General features: G+C 36.1%; 1 protein-coding gene across 2 annotated transcripts in view; it reads left to right on the top strand.

The window, feature by feature from the left end:
* The window catches only part of KLHL1 (kelch like family member 1), a 500,583-nt gene that overhangs the window by 334,081 nt on the left and 140,657 nt on the right, over positions 1–25,845 (top strand). For both annotated transcript variants that reach the window (XM_040266859.1, XM_040266858.1), the window contains one exon: positions 23,856–24,042. In XM_040266859.1, coding sequence (XP_040122793.1) covers positions 23,856–24,042 — 187 coding nt within the window. The remainder of the gene's footprint in view (positions 1–23,855; positions 24,043–25,845) is intronic.

Raw genomic sequence — 25,845 nt, 5'->3', positions numbered from 1 at the left:
TTGAATAAAAGAATCTTGAAGATTTTTTTTTTATATATCCTCAGTTCAGTTCAGTCGCTCAGTTGTGTCTGACTCTTTGTGACCCCATGAACCACAGCATGCCAGGCCTCCCTGTCCATCACCAACTCCTGGAACTCACCCAAACTCATGTCCATTGAGTCCGTAATGCCATCCAACCATCTCATCCTCTGTCATCCCCTTCTTCTCCTGACCTCAATCTTTCCTATTATCAGGGTCTTTTCCAATGAGTCAACTCCTTGCATCAGGTTGCCAAGGTATTGGCATTTCAGATTCAATATCAATCCTACAAATGAACAACCAAGACTGATCTCCTTTAGGATAGACTGGTTGGATCTCCTTGCAGTCCAAGGGACTCTCAAGAGTCTTCTCCAACACCACAGTTCAAAAGCATCAATTCTTCAGTGCTCAGCTTTCTTTATAGTCCAACTCTCACATCCATACATGACCACTGACAAAACCACAGCATGACTAGACAGACATTTGTTGACAAAGTAATGTCTGTGCTTTTCAATATGCTGTCTAGGTTGGTCATAATTTTCCTTCCAAGGAGTAGTTCAGCTCAGTTCAGTTGGGTTGTTTAGTTGTGTCCAGCTCTCTGCGACCCCATGAACCACAGCACGCCAGGCCTCCCTATCCATCACTAACTCCCGGAGTTTACCCAAACTCATGTCCATTGAATTGGTAATGCCATCTAACCATCTCATCCTCTGTCCCCTTCTCCTCCTGCCTTCAATCTTTCCCAACATCTGGATCTTTTTAATGAGTTAGCTCTTCGCATCAGGTGGCTAAAGTATTGAAATTTCAGCTTCAACATCAGTCCTTCCAATGAACATCCAGGAATGATCTACTTTAGGATGGACTGGTTGGAAGTCCAAGGCACTCTCAAGAGTCTTCTCCAAGACCACAGTTCAAAAGCATAAATTCTTCAGCGTTCAGCTTTCTTTATAGTCCAACTCTCACACTGATACATGACCACTGGAAAAACCATAGCCTTGACAAGATGGACCTTTGTTGGCAAAGTAATGTGTGTGCTTTTTAATATGCTGTCTAGGTTGGTCATAACTTTCCTTCCAAGGAGTAAATGGCTTTTAATTTAATGGCTGCAATCACCATCAGCAGTGATTTTGGAGCCCACAAAAGTAAGGTCAGCCACTGTTTCCACTATTTCCCCATCTATTGCCATGAAGTGATGGGACTAGATTCCGTGCTCTTAGTTTTCTGAATGTTGAGCTTTAAGCAAACATTTTCACTCTCCTCTTTCACTTTCAACAAGGGGCTCTTTAGTTTTTCTTCACTTTCTGCCATAAGGGTGGTGTCATCTGAGGTTATTGATATTTCTCCCTGCAATCTTGATTCCAGCTTGTGCTTCTTCCAATCCAGTGTTTCTTATGATGTACTCTGCACATAAGTTAAATAAGTAGGGTAACAATATACAGCCTTGACGGACTTCTATTTAGAACCAGTCTGTTGTTCCATGTCCAGTTCTAAGTGTTGCTTCCTGACCTGCATACAGGTTTCTCAAGAGGCAGGTCATGTGGTCTGGTATTCCCATCTCTTTCAGAATTTTCCTCAGTTTATTGTGATCCACACAGTCAAAGATTTTGGCATAGTCAATAAAGCAGAAATAGATGCTTTCTGAAACTCTTGCTTTTTCAATGATCCAGCAGATGTTGACAATTTGATCTCTGGTTCCTCTGCCTTTTCTAAAACAAGCTTGAACATCTGAAAGTTCACGGTTCATGTATTGCTGAAGCTTGGTTTGGAGAATTTTGAGCATTACCTTACTAGTGTGTGAGATGAGTGCAATTGTGTGATAGTTTGAGCATTTTTTGTCATTGTCTTTCTTTGGGATTGGAATGAAAACTAAGAGCACCTGGGTGCAATTACAAAAATGAAAGAATGATCTTGGTTCTTTTCCAAGGCAAATCATTCAACATCACAGCAATCCAAATCTGTGCCCCCAACAACTGATGCCAAAGACACTGAATTTGAATGGTTCTATGAAGACCTACCATATCTTCTAAAATTAACATTAAAAAAAAAATGTTCTTTACATGATAGATGAGTGGAATGTACAAGTAGCAAGTCAAAGATAGCCAGAGTAACAGGAGTTTGCCCTTGCAGTACAAAATGAAGTAGGGCAAAAGCTAACAGAGTTTTATCAAGAGAACACACTGGTCATAATAAGCTTCCTGTTACAACAACTCGAGAGATGACTTCACATGGACATCACCAGAATGTCAGTAGGGAAATCAGATTGATCATACTCTTTGCAAGCTAAGATGGAGAAACTTTAAACAGTCAGAAAAAACAAGAACTGGAACTGACTGTGACTCAGATCATGAGCTCATTATTGCAAAATTTACGGTTAAATAGAAAAAAGAAAGAAAAACACCAGGAAATTCAGTTTATACAGTAGAAGTGATGAATATATTCAAAGGATTAGATCTGGTAAACAGAGAGCTTGAAGAACTATAGATGGAAGTTTGTTATGTTGTTCAGGATGGAGTGACCAAAATCATCCTGAAGAAAAAGAAATGCAAGAGAGCAAAGTGTTGTCTGAGAGGGCTTTACAAATAGCTGAGGTAAGAAGAGAAGCAAAGACAAGAGAGAAAGGGAAAGGTATACCTAACCGAATGCTGAGTTCCACAGAATAGCACAGAGAGATAAGAAACCCTTCCTCAGTGATCAATGCAAAGAAATAGAGGAAAACAATAAAAGGGGAAAAACAGATTTTTATCAGGGAAACAAAATATTTCATGTAAAAATTTGCATGTAAAGGACAGAAACTATTAGGACTTAACAGAAGCAGAAGAGATTAACAAGAAGTGGCAGGAGTACACACAAGAACTTTACAAAAAAGTTCTTAATGACTGGGATAATCATGATGGTGTGGTCAGTCGCCTAGAGCCAGACATCCTGGAGTGTGAAGTCAAATAGGCCTTAGGAAGCATTACTACATAGAAAGCTAGTGGAGGTAACAGAATTCCAACCAAGATATTTACGGTCCTTAAAGTTGCTGTTATTTACAGCAATTTACAGTTGCTGCTAAAGTGCTGCACTCAACATGTTAGCAAGTTTGGAAAATGCAGTAGTGGAAAACTCCACAGTACTGGAAAAGATCAGCTTTCATTCCAATTCCAAACAAGGGCAATATATCCAATCTATGATACAATTATGCTCACTTCACATGCTAGGAAGCTTTTACTCAAAATCCTTCAGGCTCGTCTTCAGCAGTATGCAAACTGAGAGATTCCAGAAGTACAGGCTGGGTTTAGAAAAGGCAGAGTAACCAGAGATCAAATTGCCAAGACTCACTGGATTCATGGAGAAAGCAAGAGAATTTCAGGAAAACAAAGACTTCTACTTCACTAACTACTCTAAAGCCTTTGACTGTGTGCATCAAACAATCTATGGAAAATTATTACCGAGGAAAGCACCTGTCTCCTGAGAAACCTGTATGTAGAATAAGAAGCAACAGTTAGAACTGGACATGGAATGACTGACTAGTTCAAAATTGAGAAAAGAGTGAATCAAGGCTGTATATTGTTTCTCATCTGGCTTATTTAACTTAAAGGCACAGTATATCATGTGAAATGCCAGTCTGAATGCATCTCAAGCTGGAAACAAGATTGCCAGGAGAAATATCAACAACCTCAGATATACAGATGATACCAATCAATTACAGAAAGTGAAAGTGAAGAGGACCTAAAGAGCCCCTTGATCAAGGTGAAAGAGGAGAGTGAAAAAGCTGGCTTAAAACTCAACATTCAAAAAACAAAAATCATGGCATCCTGTCCCATCCAGTTCAGTTCAGTTCAGTCATTCAGTCATGTCCAATTCTTTGCAACCCCATGAATCGCAGCACACCAGGGCTCCCTGTCCATCACCAACTCCTGGAGTTTACCTAAACTCACGGCCATCCAGTTGGTGATGCCATCCAGCCACCTCATCCTCTGTCGTCCCCTTCTCCTCCTGCCCTCAATTCTTCCCAGCATGAGAGTCTTTTCCAAAGAGTCAGTTCTTCATATGAGTTGGCCAAAATATTGGAGTTTCAGCTTCAGCATCAGTCCTTCCAATGAACACCCAGGACTTATCTTCTTTAGGATGTCCATCCTGGATGGATCTCCTTGCAGTCCAAAGGACTCTCAGGAGTCTTCTCCAACACCACAGTTCAAAAGCACCAGTTCTTCTGCACTCAGCTTTCTTCATAGTCCAACTTTCACATCCATACATGACCACTGGAAAAATCATAGCCTTGACTAGATGGACCTCTGTTGGCAAAGTAATGTGTCTGCTTTTCAATATGCTATCTAGGTTGCTCATAACTTTCCTTCCAAGGAGCAAGTGTCTTTTAATTTCATGGCTGTAATCACCATCTGCAGTAATTTTGAAGCCAAAAAAAAAAAAAAGTCTGACACTGTTTCTCCTGTTTCCCCATCTATTTCCCATGAAGTGATGGGACTGGATGCCATGACCTTAGTTTTATGAATGCTGAGCTTTAAGCCAACTTTTTCACTCTCCTCTTTCACTTTCATCAAGAGGCTTTTCAGTTCCTCTTTACTTTATGCCATAAGGGTGGTGTCATCTGCATATCTGAGGTTATTGATATTTCTCCCAGCAATCTTGAGTCCAGCTTGTGCTTCTTCCAGCCCAGCATTTCTCATGATGTACTTTGCATATAAGTGAAATAAGCAGGGTGACAATATACAGCCTTGATGTACTCCTTTTCCTATTTGGAACCAGTCTGTTGTTCCATGTCCAGTTCTAACTGTTGCTTCCTGATCTGCATACAGGTTTCTCAAGAGGCAGGTGAGGTGGTCTGGTATTCCCATCTCTTTCATAATTTTCCACAGTTGATTGTGATCCACAGAGTCAAAAGCTTTGGCATAGTCAATAAAGCAGAAATAGATGTTTTCTGGAACTCTCTTGCTTTTTTGATGATCCAGTGGATGTTGGCAATTTGATCTCTGGTTCCTCTGGCTTTTCGAAAACCAGATTGAACATCTGGACTTTCACGGTTAGTGTATTGCTGAAGCCTGGCTTGAAGAATTTTGAGCATTACTTTACTAGCGTGTGAGATGAGTGCAATTGTGTGGTAGTTTGAGCATTCTTTGGCGTTGCCTTTCTTTGGAATTGGAATAAAAACTGACCTTTTCCAGTCCTGTGGCCACTGCTAAATTTTCCAAATTTGCTGGCATATACTTCATGTCAAATAGATGGAGAAAAAGTGGAAGCAGTGACAGATTTCATTTTCCTGGTCTCCAAAATCACTGCAGACATGGACTACAGCCTTGAAATTAAGAGAGTCATGCTTTTTGGAAAGAAATTTGACAAACCTAGACAGTGCATTGAAAAGCAGAGACATCAGTTTGCCAAAAAATATCCTTATGGTCAAAGCTATAGTTGTTCCAGTTCCTTTTGTTTTTCATTTGCGTGCCTGACCCTTCATGGTTCCATGAACTGCAGCATGCCAGGCTTCCCTGTCCTTCATCCTATTCTGGGGTTTTCTCAAACTTGTGTCATTGGGTCAGTGATGCCATCCAACCATCTGATCCTGTGCTTTCCCCTTCTCCTCCTGACCTCAGTGTTTCCCAGCATTGAGGTCTTTTCCAGTGATTCATCCCTTTGCATCAGGTTGCCAACGTATTGGAGCTTCAATTTCAGCATCAGTCGTACCAATGAATATTCAGGGTTGATTTCCTTTAGGATGGACTGGCTTGATCTCCTGTTGTTCAAAGGACTCTCAAGGAGTCTTCTCCAGCACCACAATTCAAAAGCATCTATTTTTCAGTACTCAACCTTCTTTATGTCCAACTCTCACATCTGTATATGACTACTGGAAAAACAATAGCTTTGACTATATGGACCTTTGCCAGTAAAGTGATGTCTCTGCTTTTTAATACACTGTCTAGATTTGTCATAGCTTTTCTTCTAAGAAGGAAGAATCTTTTAATTTCATGGCCGCAGTCATCATCTGCAGTGATTTTGGAGCTCAAGAAAAGAAAATCTGTTACTGTTTTCTACTTTTCCCCAACTATTTTTGTGAATGATGGGACCAGATACCATGATCTTAAATTTTTAATGTTGATTTTTAAGCAGCTTTTTTGCTCTTCTATATCACCTTCAACAAGAGGCACTTTAGTTACTCTTTGCTTTCTGCCATTAGAGTGGTATCATCTGCATATCTCAGGTTGTTGATATTTTTCCTGATATTTGCAATATTTATGTCTGAATGTGAGAATTGGACCTTAAAGAAGGCTGAACAATGAAGAATTGATACTTCCAAATTGTGGTGCTGCAGAAGACTCTTGAGAGTCCCTTGGACAGCAAGGAGATCCAACCAGTCCATCCTAAAGGAAATCAGTCCTGAATATTCATTGGAAGGACTGGTGCTGAAGCTGAAAGTCCAATACTTTGGCCACCTGATGCAAAGAACTGACTCATCTGAAAAGACCGTGATGCTGGCAAAGATTGAAAGTAGGAGGAGAAGGGGACTACAGAGGATGAGATGGTTGGATGGCATCACAGACTCAATGGATATGAATTTGAGCAAACTCCGTGAGATAGCATAAAATGGAAGAGCTTGGTGTGTTACAGTCCATGAGGTCCCAGAAAGTCAGAGACTGAACAACAACAACAAAGAGGCAAGATAACTAGAGTTCTTTGGACAAGGTACCAGGGGTGCAGAAGATGAGGTCAGCAGTGACCAGAAAGTGATAATATAGGGCTTGTACTGAATCATACATACTTTAACTCTTAATTTAATTAATAAGAAAGATACTGTAGGATTTTAAGTGAAGAACACACATGCATTATTTTTTTTCTTAAGTTTTATTATGGAAATGTTCCAATGGATTCAAAAGTAGAGAGTAATTAGATTTTTAAAGGATTGTTCTAGTTAATGTCTGAAAAATAAATATATAGTAGAGAAATAGTCAATATTCCAGCATGAGTTAAAATTCATTGATGATGATTCTTATGAAAAGATATTAAAGGCACTACTTACAAAGATGTGGACAGTTTTGAAGAAATGACCAAGGAATATTGAGGACTCAGAGGCCTTGAATTACGGGGATGATGGAGGAAACTTTATTACAAAGTCCAGAGTGACTGGGGCTATGGCAGAGGGGCTCCCCTACTTTAACTTTCCTCATAAAGAGATAGTCACACCACACAGGAAGTAGAGAAGACATGTTCTCATCTTTGTTTCCCCTTTCTGCTTGTAAATCCCATTGGTTGGACCCAAACAAGAGCAAGTCCAAAAGGAGCAAGGAGATATATTTTCAAAAGGTTCAGTATTTTAAAGAACTGAAAAGGACATAATAATGCAAAATGAATAATGTGAAAACAAATGAGAAATAATCAACACTAAGACGGAAACCTGGAAGCAGATTTACTAGTTAGAAGGTATTAAAATACTCCAGGTGATGATGCTGAGAGATTGTCCCTGGATGGTAGTAGTGAATATATTCAGGATCTATTCTTAAGCTCAAATTAAAAGTATTGTCCTGTGGATCTGAAAGGTAGAATGAGAGAATGCAATAGTATGTCCGGGTTATGTGTTTATATAACTTCAGATATAAGGATTAAGGTGAGTGGATGGATAAATGGTTAGATGAGTGAAATATAAATAAAGATGAGAGAAAAGAGATGGGGGATAGGTAGAGGAGGTGTGTTTTATAAAGAATAACATCTCAGTACACAAGATGTTATACATGATTTTCTTTCATTCCTCTGGTCTATGAGTTTTCTTAGTGAAACATCGTTCATGCTTTTTCATGCTTGACAGTGAGGTATCTATCCTTATTGATTCAGTTAAGGAAGACCTACCATTGTAAATATTTCTTTACTACATAGCTACTGACTCATTGCATCTTCCTGTTTCCTATTTTGTTTCTATATCTGTTAGTAACCTTTTACTAAAGAGTTTTAAAGAGTTTAGTTATATTCTTACTGCTGCATTTATTTTTCTTTGTAAATTATGATATCTTTCAGTTCAGAAAATAATTCTATTTACGATTATGTTCCTAAGACAGAGTCTCTAAAACAGTATGAACATGATGAGTGTTTATTGCATCAGTTAATTAAATGGTCTCTCCTGGATGTCAGAAGCAATCATTTTAACTCACATTTCTACAAAGAGAGAAGTCATTTAATTTTTATAACTGATGTCATCTTGTTTCTATTCCTCCTGATGGCAGAATAATTTATACTTAGTATTTAGAAAAGCTAAAAAAATTATATGGTTCATAATTATAACTTTCAGATGACTATTCAGTCAGCTGAAAGTTTAAAGTTCTTGTTGGGGGCAGTATCTTCCCTCTCACGGGGTCTCACACCAATCTTCTTCCTTCAGTTGATGGTGCCTGTTGAAGGAGGATGATTACATTTCTTTACAATGATAGAGATGCTTCTTTTCACCCACTGTAGTCTGGGTCCTGATGGATTCTAAACTTTCAAATATATGATAGAGTGTTATTAACTCTAGTCACCATGCATTACATTACATCCTTCTACTAACTGTAAAAGAGTTTTAGTTATAGCCTTACTGCTGCTGCTACTAAGTCGTTTCAGTCGTGTCTGACTCTGTGAGACCCCATAAACGGCAGCCCACCAGGCTCCCGGGTCCCTGGGATTCTCCAGGCAAGAACACTGGAGTGGATTGCCATTTTCCTCTCCAATGGATGAAAGTGAACAGTGAAAGTGAAGACGTTCAGTCGTGTCCGACTCTTCGTGACTCCATGGACTGCAGCCTACCAGGGTCCTCCGTTCATGGGTTTTCCAGGCAAGAGTACCGGAGTGAGGTGCCATTGCCTTCTGCATTCTTACTGCTGCTGCTGCTGCTGGTGCTGCTAAGTGGCTTCAGTCATGTCCGTTTCTGTGCGACCCCATAGACGGCAGCCCACCAGGCTCCCCCATTCCTGGGATTCTCCAGGCAAGAACACTGGAGTGGGTTGCCATTTACTTCTCCAATGCATGAAAGTGAAAAAAGTGAAGACGTTCAGTTGTGTTCGACACTTAGCGACCCCATGGACCACAGCCTACCGGGCTCTTCCATCTATGGGATTTTCCAGGCAAGATTACTGGATTGGGTTGCCATTGCCTTCTCCTCTTACTGCTACAAGGACTTACTTATTTCATAACTGGAAGCTTGTACCTTTTGATCACCTTCATCCATGTCTCCACCTTCCCTTGTGCCGTGGAAACCACCATAACTAATTTGGACCTAGGCATTCATTTCTTGCTTGTGTGTTATTTAGACTCACATATAATTGGGATCATATAGTATGTCTCTTTATTCTCCATCTGACTTATTTCTCTTAACCTAATGCTCTCAAGGTCCATCCATCTGTCATAAATAGCAGAGTTTTCTTCTTTTTTAAGGTTGTATGTATATAAACATATGCATTTGTTGTTGTTCAGTCACCCAGTCCTATTTGATTCTTCACAGCCCCATGGACTGCAGCACACAAGGCCTCCCTGTCCCTCACCATCTCCTGGAGTTTGTCCAAGTTCATGTGTATTGCATTGGTGATGCCATCCAGCCATCTCATCCTCCGATGCCCTCTTCACCTTCTGCCTTCAATCCTTCCCAGCATCAGGGTCTTTTCCAATGAGTCAACTATTCTCATCAGGTGACCAAAATATTGAAGTTTCAGATTCAGCATCAGTCCTTCCAATGAGTATTCAGAGTTGATTTTCTTTAAGATTGACTAGTTTGATCTCTTTGTCCAAGGGACTCTCAAGAGTCTTCTCTGGCATCATAGTTCAAATATATCAGTTCTTTAGTGCTCAGATGTCTTTATGGTCCAACTCTCACATCCATATGTGACAACTGGAAAGACCATAGCCTTGACTATATGGACCTTTAGTCAGTAAAGTGATATATTTGCTTTTCAACGCACTGTCTAGGGTTCCTGCCAGAAGCAACCATCTTCTAATTTCATGGTGGCAGTTACAATCTGCAATGATTTTAGAGCCCAATAAGAGAAAATATGTCAGTACTTCAACTTTTTTCCCTTCTATTTGGTAGGAAATGATGGAGCCAGATGTCATGATTTAAGGTTTTTTTTTTAATATTAGTTTTAAACCAGCTTTTTCACTGTTCTCCTTCATCTTCATCAAGAGATTCTTTAGTTCCTCTTTGCTCTCTGCTGTAAGATTGGTATTATCCACATATCTGAGGTTGTTGATATTTCTCCCACCAATTTTGATTCTAGATTTTAATTCATCCCACCTGGTATTCCTCATGATGTGCTCAGTGTATAAGTTAAATAAACAGGGTGACAACAAATAGCCTTGTACTCCTTTCTCAATCATGCACCAATCAGTTCTCCCATACAGAGTTGTAACTGTTGCTTCTTGACCCACATACAAGTTTCTCAGGAGACAGGTTAGACGGTCTGGTATTCCCGTCTCATTAAGAGTTTTCCACAGTTTGTTATGATCCACACAGTCAAAAGCTTTAGTGTATCAACGAAACAGTGGTAGATGCTTTTACGGAATTCCCTTCCTTTCTCTGTGATCCAGTGAATGTTGACAATTTGATCTCTTGTTCCTTTGCCTTTTCTAAACCCAGCTTGGGCATCTGGGATTTCTTGGTTCATGTCATGTTGCAGCCTAGCATGCAAAAATTTGAGCATGAGCTTACTAGTATGGGAGATGAGTGCAATTGTCCACTGGTTTGAGCATTCTTTAGTACTCCCCTTCTTAGGCACTGGGATTAGGATTGACCTTTTCCAGTCCTGTGTCCACTGCTGGGTTTTCCAGATTTGCTGACATATTGAGTGCAGCACTTTGGTAGTAGCATCGCTTAGGATTTTAAATAGCTCTACTGGAATTCCATCACATCCACTAGCTCTATTCACAGCAGCGCTTCCTGCTGTCACACTTGACTTCACACTCCAGAATGTCTGGGTCTGGACGGCTGACCACACCATTGTGGTTATCAGGTTCATTTGGATCTTTTTGTATAGTTCTTCTATGTATTCTTTCCATCTCTTCTTGATCTCTTCTGCTTCTACTAGGTCTACCATTTCTGTCCTTTATTGTGCCCATCTTTGGGTGAAATGTTCCCTTGATATTTTCAATTTTCCTGAAGAGATCTCCAGTCTTTCCTTTTCTGTTATTTTCCTCTATTTCTTTGCACTGTTCATTGAAGAAGGCCTTCTTGTCTCTTCTTGCTATTGTTCAGCAGTGTTTGATGTGGCTATGGGTTCATAGTCTCTGAAGCAAAGAATTCACTCCAGGACCAAAGGAACACAGTTGCTCATGTCTTTGCTGCAGAGTAACAGTTTTATTTAGAGTTAAGAAGTAACATATGTCTCTGGTATAGACACAAGAAGAGGGTAGGGAGAGTCCTATCTTCTTCCTTTAAGACATCTTATTATATACTTTTTTGACCTGTTACTAAAAATAACTATTGTATAGGATTGCACAGTTAACATTAGGTCAGTTTGTTTCCCTTAGATCTTGTGAGGAAGTTTGGTCATCCTGACAATATCAAGGAGCCTGTTCCTATGGTGCCTTTATTATCAATTAATCAGTTTCCCAGTCTTACTTCTGTTGTGGGTAATTGGCCATAAATTCCAAACAGCCATAAATTCCAAAACATGAGTGACTATGTAACTGGGCCCATGGAAACTCCCTATCAACCTGCCTAAGGAATGTTATCAATATTCTCTGGAACTCTGCATTTAGTTGACTTTGAGTAAGCTCTGGGAGTTCATAATGGACAGGGAAGCCTGACGTACTGCAGTCTACAGAGTTGCGAAGAGTCAGATACAACTAAGCGACTGACCTGAACTGAACTAAATCTTTCCCTTTCTCCCTTGCTTTTTGTTTCTCTTCTTTCTTCATCTATTTGTAAAGCCTCTTCAGATAACCACTTTGCCTTCTTCCTTTTCTTTTCGTTTGAGATGGACTTGTTCACTGCCTCCTGTACAATGTTATGGACTTCTGTCCATAGTTCTTCAGGTCCATTGTTTACTAGATCTAATTCCTTGAATCTATTCCTCACATCTACTGCATATTCATTGGGATCTAAGTCATACCTGGTTGGCCTAATGGTTTTCCACACTTTTGTTAATTTGGGCCTGTATTATTTTGCTATGAAAAGATGATGATCTGAGCCACAGTCAGCACCAGGTCTTGTTTTTGTTGACTGTATACAGGTTCTCCATCTTTGGCTACAAATACTGTAATCAATTTGATTTCTGTATTGACCATTTGGTGATGTCCATGTGTAACGTTGCCTCTTGTGTTGTTGAAAAGGGTGTTTGCTATGACTGGTACAGTCTCTTGGCAGAATTCAGAGGCTGAGCAAAAGGTGATGTATATATGTGGGTTTTTTAGGTGGCTCAGGGGTAAAGAATCTTCCTGGCAATGCAAGAGACACAGACACGTGTTCGATCCCTGGATCAGAAAGATCCCCTGGAGGAGGAAATGGCTACCTGTTCCAATATTCTTGCTTGGGAAATCCCATAGACAGAGGAGGCGGGCTACAGTCCAAGCAATTTCAAAAGAATCAGACATGATTTAGTGACTAAAAGACAAAAGCAAATATATATACATATATATATGTGTGTGTATATATATATATATATATATAGAGAGAGAGAGAGAGAATATGTATATAGATATATATATATCTCACCTTTTCCTCATCTATTCATCTATCAATTAATGCTTATGTTTATCCCATCTCTTGACTATTGTAGATAATGCTGCAATGAAAATGTGGGTGTAGATATCTTTTCAAGTTAGTGTTTTCACTTCATTTGGAAAAATGCCCAGAAGTGGAATTGCTAAATCTGGTGAATATCACTTTAAACAATTCTCTTCCAGCATGTATCTACACATTAAAATGATTAATGTAATTTTTTGCAATGACATGGCACTGTCATGCAAGTCCCAGAGGATTATCTGTAAAAATCATAAGAGTATATAGTCTAATGATTTTGAAAAAGTCAACCAACTGAAAATTGGACTGTTAGATAAAAACTTGTCAGCTTAATACACTTTCTTAACTGTAAGCACTGGAAAATAATTGCCATATGCTCCATTATATTATATAATATATTACAATTATAGTATAGATTACTCTATTATAATGCAAATTCTATTATAAATTAATTTAGGCAGTGATATATTACTTTATACACTAAATGTCTGGCATAGTATTTGACACATTTCAATTACTTTAATGCCTTTAGTAGCAAGATTAATAAGCATCTATCTTCCCTACCCCTGAAGTTTGTTCAGTCAGGATGTTTGAACCACTCATTTCATACCTAGACTTTACAAACTCTACAGACAGAGTGTATACACAGTGGAATTAGCTTTACTTGGGAGAATTATTTAAATCCCTTATTGACTTGCAAGATGCATCCACCTTGATGTTTTCACAGGGACTTATTTCACTGATGATGATCAAAAGAGGTATGTTGGGCTTTGATCAGAGCAAATCTAAAGAAAGCTGGGAATCTGCAAATATGCTATGATTAAAATTCTTTCTCCATCTTCTCTTAGTGAAATGAGGAAAGTAAAATACTGACTACTACCTTATAATTAGTGTGAGAGAAAGTTAGAAAGTTTCTTATTTAAAGAAAATTGAGTTAGGGCTAGCACAAAACAAAAATGTAATACTAGGCTACTGTTATTGAAATACGGGAATCCAGTTTTCCAGACAATAAATGAATGCAGTCTCTGCAGTTGCTTATGGTAATGTGTAGGCCAACCTGCTGCAATAGCCCAGTCAAGGAAGGCTATTTGAGAATAACCCTTACACTTAGAGGACTGCACTTGTTGGCTATGGTTAGTCTGTGATACCTCTTTAGTCAGAGAAATTTCTTATAGAAAGTTACAGAATTCCAGGATAACACTGAAGATCACAATTAATTTTATTATTTCAGGAGCATTCTACTTAACACAAAATTGTTTGAAATCAGATTATGATTTTAATAACTTGTAAGGTAGAAGGATGGTCGAGGTATAATGAGCTTGAACTAGGTACTTAAATTACATTAGGAAATACTTTCAGTTGTAAGAAATTAAAACAAGATAGCAAGACAATACATTTTGAGTATATATATTTTAGGACAGTATGTGAGAGTACCATGAATTCTGTATATGATTGCTTGTACCATATACAACAATTGAAATTATGAATCATTCTCAGAAATTCAGAAAAGAACTAATAAAACTGTCAACCAGTAAAATGACATTTGGAAAGGAAAGAAATAGTTAAACAGAAGGGTTTTAGGCAATATTACAATAATGTATATTATCTGATCATGCTGTGGATGTGGAGTTAACTGAGAAAATAAGAAACTTTGCTAAATAGAATTACCAGTGGATCTACTATCACAGACAGGAAGAAAAATTTGAGGAGTATTTATTAATTGATACCATATTTTCCAAATTAGTTGGAATCAGATTAAATACAAGTGGCTTAAAACATAAGTACAGATACAAAAATACATATCATGTACCACCAATAAAAAGTAGAAGACATAAGCCATTACAGATGGGAAAATGATAAGAAAAGATAAGTTCAGATATAAATGTATGATTTGAATTATCAGTCGAACATTCAAGTTATGCCTCTTAATTGAGTCAAAATGACATTAACATAATGTCCAAGATCCCAATCTTAGACATTGCATCTGCAATGCAGGAGACCCCGGTTCAATTCCTGGGTGGACAAGATCTGGTTGAGAAAGGATAGGCTACCCACTCTAGCATTCTTGGGCATCCCTCGTGGTTCAGCTGGTAAAGAATCCACCTGCAATGAGGGAGACCTGGGTTGGGAAGATTCCCTGGAGAAGGGAATGGCTACCCACTCCAGTATTCTGGCCTGGAGAATTCCATGGACTGTATAATCCATGGGATTGAAACAGTCAGATATGACTGAGCGACTTCCATTTTTATGACTGGAAATAAGCATGGATCTGGGATAAATCATTTAGAAATATATGTTTGGTTGGTTGATAAGCAAAGATATTTCTGAAAGACCATAATATTTGTGAAGATGGTTAACATGCAAGTAATTTGAGATGTGATACTGAATATATTTTTGCCTGTGTGCTGTATGTTTTCAAGTTTCATTACTGAAGATATAATTTAAAATAAATTAATAGATAATCTTAATTATAGTAAATTATCAATCACTTAAATAGTTATTGAACAGTTCATAGGAGCTTTAACCCTGTTAATCACACCTAAGAAGAGATGCCACACATTTTTCTTGATTTTCTATAAGTTTATGAGTCAGTATGACTATGAAGCCTTTAATCAACTACAGAGATGGCAATTGATTAAAGTCTAATATGACCAATTAAAAACAAATTGCGTCAACTGTGGCCTGAGTAATTAGGTAAATCCTTGTGGAAGTAATAGGACTTAACCTAGATTCTGAAGATTGAGTAATATTTTAATGAAAGCATCAGAGGTAAAGGCATTATATCACTGCTTTCTAAAGCCATAATATATTCAGATGAGAGGAAGATATCAGAAGAACTAAATTATTAAATACAGAATAATGTGCCCTAAGTTATTAGAGAAAGTGGCTGAATAGCTAGAATGGAGTTATAGCATAAAATTTATGGCTTGCTAGTCTGAGGATATTGAATAATGTCTTGCAAACAATAAGAAATTAAAGCAGGTTTTGAATATAACCTAGATATGAGTAAATTAATGAAGGTATTCTAAGGGTGGAGAGAAGGGTGGGCTTGAGTAGAATAGATTAGTGATAAGAGAAGCTGCAGGTATCCAGGATCTGGATTATAGCGCCTGGCACAAAACAGGCACTAAATAAATAGGTGCGAACTACTGACTAAATGAATGTATGAATGAATACAAGGTCTGGAGCCTACATAGGATGCAATAAAAATTTTCAGGATGAAAGTGGAGTGCACGCAGGACACAGGATTGCTTCTTTGAGCCTTAGAAATGCTGACCTTTCAAACCACTTTAGAAATGCAAATCCATGTTAAATAAATACAAGTTAATACTAAATTATGAACTCATGAAATCTATTTTCACTTATCACTAATAGGAACTATCATTTGAGTTAATTTTTATGAGCTTTGCTTCTTTTGATTCTGTCATTATTCTTGTCTATTTGTACTGTCAGCTTAGCCAATTACTTTTCATCTTAAAGCAATCAAATATTTCTGTGTTCAGAATAACATTATAAAACTGCTTCTCATTTTGTAAATGGTTTCTTCCAAATACTTGAGCAGGAATCATTCAAATGTATTATTTGGATATATCAGATGTAAGTTTTAGCATGTTAGTAATTTTAGCATGTTAGTAATTGTGTTTTCATTTTGACAGGATAACACTGAAAGAGAACATAAAAAGCTCTATTATGTCTACTTTCTTCACTTAATTAAAAATAAAAACAACATCCTCACATTTTATTCAGAATAATTGGTGTCCTAGTGGAAAGAACTAGACGATATTTCATTTTCTTAAAATTTCATGACTCTATTCTTTGTTAAAATTATTTTCATCTAATGTTAATGGGATTTTAGGTGAAACATGTGGGTCTGGTTGCTTATATAGATGAGTTTCTTTTAGGCTGCAGGCAGATGTTTCTTTTAGGCTGGCCACGGTTGATCTAGTTTTCTTGCACAAGCTTAAGCTGTTTCAGTCACAAGCAGATATTGAAGTAATTAATGAAGGACGGCAAAAATCAGTGAAACAATGTTTGAGCCTGGTTGTCCATTTTCCTCTCTCTCTCTCTCTTTGAAAATCTATCAAATAGGTTGGAAATATATAGAAAACTTCTCCAGGCATGAAACAACTTATGGTTTCCCTTGAGGGGTGGGACAGCCCTATCTAAGAGCTCTCCTATGAATCCTGTTTATTTATTGTGATGTCACAAAGTTCTGTGATAAATAAAGTCTCTCCTTTGACCAGCACTTTCCACTCATTGTTGAAGAGGCTCAAGGTTCAAGGTCACTCTCAGTGTGACTGCTAAATCATTGTTTCCTTGTAGAATATCTTAGGTAAATAAACCACATAAAAATTTAAAAAAAAGTATTTTATTTGCATCCCCTATTTACAAGACATTGAAGTAAAAATAATTTTCTTGTAGTTTATGGAATATGATATTTTATCTCTTTTCTTATTTATTTTGTCAAGCAGAAAATTGAAAGACCATGTATGAAGCTGTCATTTGTTCTGTAGGGACTGTCACTTCTAATAGGAATTAACTTTGTTTCATAGTTTCAAATTTTGTGAGTTGATTATTTTCACATAACATCTAATAGCAAAGTGAGTTTCAAGTACTGTGAAATAATATGAGATATATGAAATTTTTTCACTCTCATGAATGTAAGAAAGTTCATAACTTTGATAGCCCAAGGATATAGTGTTAGAAGAGTTAATACATTCTTTGGTCCACAGTAAGTGCAAATTTATCTTTCTTTGTTTATTCAATATTGCATTCCATTTTTCCAATGGATCTTTAGTCAGATACAGAAAGGTGTATTTGCAATGCTTTCTACAGATTCTGTTGGTTACTGTGCTTTTCAATACAATGTTACTCTTACTTAAAGAATACCTTTTAATACAGTTGTTTTTACTTCCAGCCACTAACATTATAAAGTGTTGCTATAATTTATATTTCTCTAATATCTTTATTTTATATTTTAAGAAGTCTAGATATAATGCATATTTCTGTAATGTAGATATTTTCTGATTTACTGAAAAATGAAAGTTGTATGCTCTCTGTGTAGTAAAAATAGGTTGTACAGCACAAATAATTTGTGCGTTTGATTTTGTCTGCTTATGATGAAATGTTGGGTCTTCCCTCATAGCTCAGAAAAACCTGCCTGCAATTCACGAAACCGAGGTTTAATTTCTGGGTTGGGAAGCTCCCTTGGAGAAGGCATTGGCAACCCACTCCAGTATTCTTGCCTGGACAAACCCATGGACAGAGGAGCCTGGCAGGCTACATACAGTCCACGGGGTCTCAAGAGTCAGCCAGGACTTGACAACTAAGCCACCACCATCATGAAATGTTACAATGTTACAATTTAAGCTAGCACTTATATTTGCAAGTTACTGCAGAAAATCATGACAAAGATTCTAGCCAAGAAGGTATTTTCTTTGAAACATTAAGTTATAAGTTATACAGAAATGAGACAATTTTTTGAATATTTCCTATTTAGAGGTTGGAAAAAGTGCAAATCTAGATACTTGAATAATACATTTCATTTTAATGGAGTAATATTTTCAGAATCATAATTTCTAATTTATGGCAAGCATTTGAAATTAATTCATATAAATAATTTTGGAAAATGCAGTTTGAGTTAGTATCTATGTATAAGAATGCAGATTAAAACATATTAAATATTTTTATGTTGCTAAATATGAGGTTCAACTTCTGAAACATTAACAAATTGTATTTTAATAACAAATGTAATGGTCATTTGAAAGAAATATTGTTTTAATAACCAGTTCTTTTTTGTTTTTTCATAATTAAAATAAAATCAGTGATAAAGTGAAACTTTGAGCAGAGGAAAATAAAGCAATAATGTTTTAATGTAACAACTGCAGTGAGCATCTTTATTCTAATTAAAAGTATATAGCATATCTGGCAACTGGAACCTTCTAACTGAGTTACTATTGAGTACTCTAGCTTTATTGAATACTTTATTCTAGCTTTTAATATTAATCAATTCTGAGTATCATGCATGAGGTTTGCCTGGATGATTCTTAATCCAGTTATATTCTGCAGCTATAGGGTTACGTTACAACTTACTGGTTATTATTTACTCACAAAGGAAAATGACCAAGATTATAGAGAGATAGATCATATTTGCAAAGTAGCTGCCTAGCTGATGTGGATCTTTGGATGGAACAACCTCTTAGTATTTCACACAATGTTAATTACTAATATACCCTATGCTATACTTCATATTAAGTCAGAATGTTTTTATTTCTGGCATATCTTCTACATAATAACATATTCTAAAACATTATTTTGTACATAGTGGAATTTTCTTTTTTTCTTGAGGTTTATACCCAAGTAATTTATAAGGACATAGCTATTGGTTACCTTAAGTGTAACAACATTGTAAAGTGTAAAGTGTAAAGATATAAATAAAGTTCCAAGGATATTTTTTGTAAACTAAATTATATTATGATTATCTTTGACTGGAAATAATATTTCTATATAATATCCTAAGAATAAACTCTGATTTATAGATAATTACTATACAAATTCTGGTATATAAACATGAGTGTGTTTCAAAGTAGACAATTATTGAAACATATTGATTGATGTATTTTCCTAAATAGCACAGAGCAAAGGAAATGTCAGAGTAGTTTAAGTTTCTCAAAAATTTTAAAATGCAAAAAACTAACTTCCATTGCATCAGTTCAGTTCAGTTCATTCTCTCAGTCGTGTCTGACTCTTTGCGACCCCATGAATCGCAGCATGCCAGGCCTGCCTGTCCATCACCAACTCACAGAGTTCACTCAGACTCACCCCATCGAGTCAGTGATGCCATCCAGCCATCTCATCCTCTGTCGTCCCCTTCTCCTCCTGCCCCCAATCCCTCCCAGCATCAGAGTTTTTTTCAATGAGTCAACTCTTCGCATGAGGTGACCAAAGTACTGGAGTTTCAGCTTTAACATCATTCCTTCCAAAGAAATCCCAGGGCTGATCTCCTTCAGAATGGACTGGTTGGATCTCCTTGCAGTCCAAGGGACTCTCAAAAGTCTTCTCCAACACCACAGTTCAAAAGCATCAATTCTTCTGCACTCAGCCTTCTTCACAGTCCAACTCTCACATCCATACATGACCACAGGAAAAACCATAGCCTTGACTAGATGGACCTTAGTCGGCAAAGTAATGTGTCTGCTTTTCAATATGCTCTCTAGGTTGCTCATAACATTTCTTCCAAGGAGTAAGTGTCTTTTAATTTCATGTCTGCAGTCACCATCTACAGTGATTTTGGAGCCCAAAAAAAATAAAGTCTGACACTGTTTCTACTGTTTCCCTGTCTATTTCCTATGAAGTGATGGGACGGGATGCCATGATCTTCGTTTTCTGAATGTTGAGCTTTAAGTTAATTTTTTCACTCTCCTCTTTTACTTTCATCAAGAGGCTTTTTAGTTCCTCTTCACTTTCTGCCATAACAGTGGTGTCATCTGCATATCTGAGGTTATTGCTATTTCTCCCGGCAATCTTGATTCCAGCTTGTGTTTCTTCCAGTCCAGTGTTTCTCACGATGTACTCTGCATATAAGTTAAATAAGCAGGGTGGCAATATACAGCCTTGACGTACTCCTTTTCCTCTTTGGAACCAGTCTGTTGTTCCGTGTCCAGTTATAATTGTTGCTTCCTGACCTGCATACAGATTTCTCAAGAGGCAGGTCAGGTGGTCTGGTATTCCCATCTCTTTCAGAATTTTCCACAGTTTATTGTGATACACACAGTCAAAGGCTTTGGCATAGTCAATAAAGTAGAAATAGATGTTTTTTCTGGAACTCTCTTGGTTTTTCCATGATCCAGCAGATGTTGGCAATTTGATCTCTGGTTCCTCTGCCTTTTCTAAAACTAGCTTGAACATCAGGGAGTTCACAGTTCATGTATTGCTGAAGCCTGGCTTGGAGAATTTTGAGCGTTACTTTACTAGCATGTGAGATGAGTGCAATTGTGTGGTAGTTTGGACATTCTTTGGCATTGCCTTTCTTTGGGATTGGAATATAAACTGACCTTTTCCAGTCCTGTGGCCACTGTTGAGTTTTCCAAATTTGCTGGCATATTGAGTGCAGCACTTTCACAGCATCATCTTTCAGGATTTCAGATAGCTCAACTGGAATTCCATTGCATAAGGAGGAGCAAAATTTGTGTTAATCTTGGATCATTTCAGAAAATCTGAAACTAGCTCAAGTTTAGGAAACAGCTTAACTACCTATTACTCTCAGTTTGAACCTGAGTTTGGAATGGAATAATCCTAAAAACTGTTGTCATGGAATATGAAATACAGACCCAAGTGATATAGGACCCATAAGCAAGAAATATTTACAAGTTACAGTTTGAAACAGTTTGAAAACAGTACAGTGATTAAGAAAAATTTAACTTCTTTCAAAATAAAGAATGTTGTCAACTGGTTGAGTACACCAAAGTTAAGAAATTTTACAGAATTATTTGTTAATAAAATGGAAAATATCATTTAAATACAAAATATCTTGGTCATTTTTTAGAAATAAAGTACAAATTTTAAGTTTATTTTGTATATCTTTCAGGTAATTTTTTTTCTTTCCCCTTTAGACTTGCTATGAGCTGATATTTATTTAAAGAAACAAGAAAAACAGGGATATTTTCTTCAAAAGGCCAGAGTTAAGTAACCATGTGTTTCCTGAAAAAGGCTTTCTCACTATTAGATCATTTAGATCATTTTAATTCATCATGTTAGAAAGTTTAAACTTGGAGGTGGAACCGAGAAACAAAACAGGGAGATGTTGGTGGATATGATTAGTGCCAGAGCAAACTTGCCAGACTCAATATGGGATGAAGGATGTCCAGGTAAGTGTCAGCCCTTCTTACTCGGGAACCCTAGGACATATGGCCTGGATAGTTGAAGAGAGAATGAAGCAGAGGTGCATTAAACCAAAACCAACTTTACTCTCTTTCTAACAGCTGATCTTTTTGCCAGGCCCTCTGTGTAAAGTTTTAAATCTGTATGCTTCATCTCTATTTACGAACCATTGTGATATGTGCAGATAGGTGAGGCATTTGGGCATTGAAGAGATCTGGAGAAGTCAGTCCATAAATAAAAATTTGAAACTTAAGGCTTACTCAAAACTAAATGGGCAACCACATATGCAGTGAGATCTAGGGAGTCTGAGGTTAAGTTTTAGCTATAAGGAGTTCGTTTATTTTTTTTTATTAAGTTTTTTTTGTGTTTTTTTGTCTTATATTGGCGTATAATCAACTAACAATGTGTTTGTTTCAGGTGCACAGCAAAGCAATTCAGTTATAAATATATAGGTATTCTTTATCAAGTTCTAGGACATACTTCGAAATAAATAGTATATAATATGCTTTTATGGATATGTCTATGAACATTAAGAAATTTCCCATTTGAAATTATTACTTGAAAGTATTTTAAACCTAGGCACTCGGAGTTGACTGTCCTCTAAAATTCCATTTTTACAGAATTCCTTTCATTTTTTTATATAATTTTAAATTTATAAAAATTTTGAAATAAATCTTATATACTTTGCATGTGTATTTAGAAATAAATACATATTTAGTTATTCAAGTAGATGATGAGGTCAGTGCTTTTACCTTCAACTTTATCATCAATGTATATATCATCTTATTGAATTCCAAAAAGTATAACAATTCCCTTAAGCAAACAAATGAGTTTGTTCCTGGCTTTTCATGGGTTGACTCCTTGCCAGGAAACAAGAATGTTTTTTTCTTCCTTTTGGGCTCTGCTATTGTCCCAGAGAAAGAATTCCCCCTCTATTTCCCCAAATCTATTTCATTAAGGTTTCTATTTATTAATATTTTACAAGTAAAATAGTAGTCCCTTAAGAAATGGGTAGGAAGGCAACAAAGTTTTAGTATATAAGACAAAAAGTACAAGCAAGACTCTAATTAAACATCTTCTTTGTATATTCGAAAGCACCTAGTAACTCTAATACTTTTTTTTTTTTTTTACTTCATAGCACCTTTTTTTAAATTGGAGAATAATCAAGTAACTGATATGTTTTTGTGTTCTCTCTTATACATCCAACAGTAATTTATATATTGCAATAGTTAAATAAATTTATTTGATTATGGTTCAGATCAATTTCTAAATTATATATTGTCATCATTTATTAACTTATTCACTCAATAAACATTTATGTACCAATGTGGTACAGGGTCTTACCAATGAGAAGGAAAGGTCAGTGTGTCAATGTTAATGTTTCTACTTATAAATTTTCTAAATCCATGCAACATATTTAACTCTCTTGAAATGAAATAGGTTTCATGAACAGAAAAAGAGAATATGATACTGAAAGAGTCAAGGAAAAAGAAAATGCAAAGAAAGGCAAAGAAAGAGGAAAATAAAAGATATTTTGGATATATTCAAAGAAATGTACAGAAAAAGAATTTGTGGTGATGATAACTTTTTATAGTTAAAAAAAGAGAAATAATATAGCATAAAATTCTGGATTTTTGGTAATTTTTACTTATTTATTTTAGTTTCACTATTGGAAACTATTACTTTGCCTGAAGTAGATAGAGTTTTTCAATGGTTTGCATAATTAAAAAGGTGTTATGAGCATAATTTTCTATTTTTATTGAATCGTTTTAATTTGAAAGGGATTTAAACTATGCTTGAACATCTTAAATTATTATATCTTTTAAAACTGTAAAAGTTTTAAAGTATGCTTAGAATACATTAAAGTATGTGACTATTTATGATAGGTTTGTTAGGGCTTAATTTGCTGAAGAATTTTTTTTTTTAATCTACTTTACCAGAAATGTTTATGGCCAAAAAGGCAACTATATTTGATTTATGAACAGATTTTATAAAAAGGAAATGAAACTGAAAAGTGATATTTAGAAGTTTCTTTATACTCTGAATGGCAAAATAATAATAAATAATATGGAATCAAAAATAATATATTTTCTGTTTTTCTTAGTCATGCATTTAACTCATATTTATTTCTCAGTGTAATCAATTCTTATTATATTTTTCATCCCTGTCAGTATAAGGGCAATATCAAAGCTACTAAGTTTCTAAGTTTCTAATTAGATATGCTCATACTATAAAAAGCATTATTAACATGAATGTGTATTATTCACAGATATTGGCAGACCTAGAAAACCATGCATTATTTAAGAATGATCTGGAATGTCAAAAGCTGATTCTAGAAGCAATGAAGTATCATCTGTTGCCAGAGAGAAGAACATTAATGCAAAGTCCAAGAACTAAACCTAGAAAATCTACAGTTGGAACTCTGTATGCTGTGGGAGGAATGGATAACAACAAAGGTATTTAGTTCCAGATCTTTAATAATATTCACCTGGTATCATACCATAACATGAATTTACTATTGTAATTTGTGTAATACCAACAAACTTCACAGAAACTTAGCTTTATTCATTAAAATTTTAGATTTAGGAAAAAATTATGATGCCTCATTTTTCCTTTTTTTTCAATCTGTAGTTACTGCTTCTGTTACTTTTTCATCTTTAAATCTTTTATCTCTTTGCTTTATGTACAAGATTTCATATGAAATTAAAAAAAAAGATTGAAAGCACTTACAAAGCACAGACCAAATGATTTGTTGGATATCTTGAAAAATGTATTTCTATTCTAAGTAAGTATATTTATATTCTATTCTAGTCTAAGTAAAGTAAAATGTATTTCTATTTCTAAATGCAATGCGTCAGCCCTATGCTTGCTGAGAGTAACATTTATGAAAAAGAGTCTCTGCTTTTGAAGAATTTAGAATCTCTTACAGAAGCCAGAGGGCTTCCCAGGTAGCACGGTGGTAAAGAACCTGCCTGCCAACGCAGAAGACATAAGAAAATTGGTTTCCATTCCTGGGTTAGGACGATCCCCTGAAGGAGGGCATGGTAACACACTCCAATATTCTGCCTGAAGAATCCCAGGCCAGAGGAGCTTGGTGGGCTGCCATTCATAGCGTTGCAAAAAGTCAGACATGACTGAAGTGACAGCACAGACACACACACAGAAGCCGGACACATAGACAATTATCAATGAGGGTACTGACTTGGCAGGTATCATTTTCAAGTTTAATTTTCTTTTTTTTTTCCCACATGAAATATTTTTCCATTTCTTAAAACAGAAGCAGATACACTTTATAGTAAGTCTCAGATTTTATAAATGGGCAGTGATTTTATACATGTATATAAAAATTTAAGTTCAAATATATGATATTTGCTTTTAAAGAACACTGCATTCTACAGAAAGAATGCCCATATAAGATCAATTCCATTTGTACCTCTGCACATATCATTTAAAAATAAAGACAAAAAGAACAGTGATTGAATCAGGCAAGCCTGTGGCTAGGATTAAACAGTAAACAATTAACATCAATATACAAGTTAACATTAATATAAAAATCATTATCCTGTTAATTAGCCAAAAGACATGACTAATTTAAATTTAAAAATTTAGTGACTTTAAATACAATTGCCGTAGCATAAAGTAGTATGAGTACAGGGAGTACACTGAGTTAAGCTGTTTGCCATCATCCCCAAACCATACCCCCAATCCTGGTTCACAAAACCAGTCCCTGGCGCCAAAAAGGTTGGGGATCACTGGTGCAAAGGATTAAAAGAGTGTGATAAAACAAAGGGTTTAAAAAAGCATTCCTGATTAAGTCAGAGATGAAACAGGGAAAAAAAAAAATGATAGAACCTTTAGGAATTCTTACCATACCCACAACCCTCTAGGAATTGGATGTTAAATATATCCCAAAGTTAGAAAAAAATCCAACATTTAATACCAAACCTTAGAGAACCTAGTTTTCCTGTTGTAGCAGAAACTTAGAGAAGCCAGTGTTTCAAGAGATTTAAACAACTAGGACATTTTTAAGGTAATCATTGTATTTGCATCATGCTTTTACTGCTTAAAAAGTGTTTTCTACACCTTATTAATTTGTGTTATCTCTAAATGACCATTAGGATTTTATCTTAAAATTGTTATTTCTTTTCTTGAAAGATAATGAGGAAAAGGAAATTAAAATGTAATAAGAGGCAGAGAATCAAAAGAAAAACAATGTAGCAAAAATTAGAATTTATTTTGCATGACTAATTTGAAAAATA

This window comes from Oryx dammah, unplaced genomic scaffold (genome assembly GCF_014754425.2).
Source record: "Oryx dammah isolate SB20612 unplaced genomic scaffold, SCBI_Odam_1.1 HiC_scaffold_24, whole genome shotgun sequence".
NCBI classification, from domain to species: Eukaryota; Metazoa; Chordata; class Mammalia; order Artiodactyla; family Bovidae; genus Oryx; species Oryx dammah.
The sequence above is the reverse complement of the archived record's forward strand: the minus strand, read 5'-3'. Positions and strand labels throughout refer to the sequence as shown.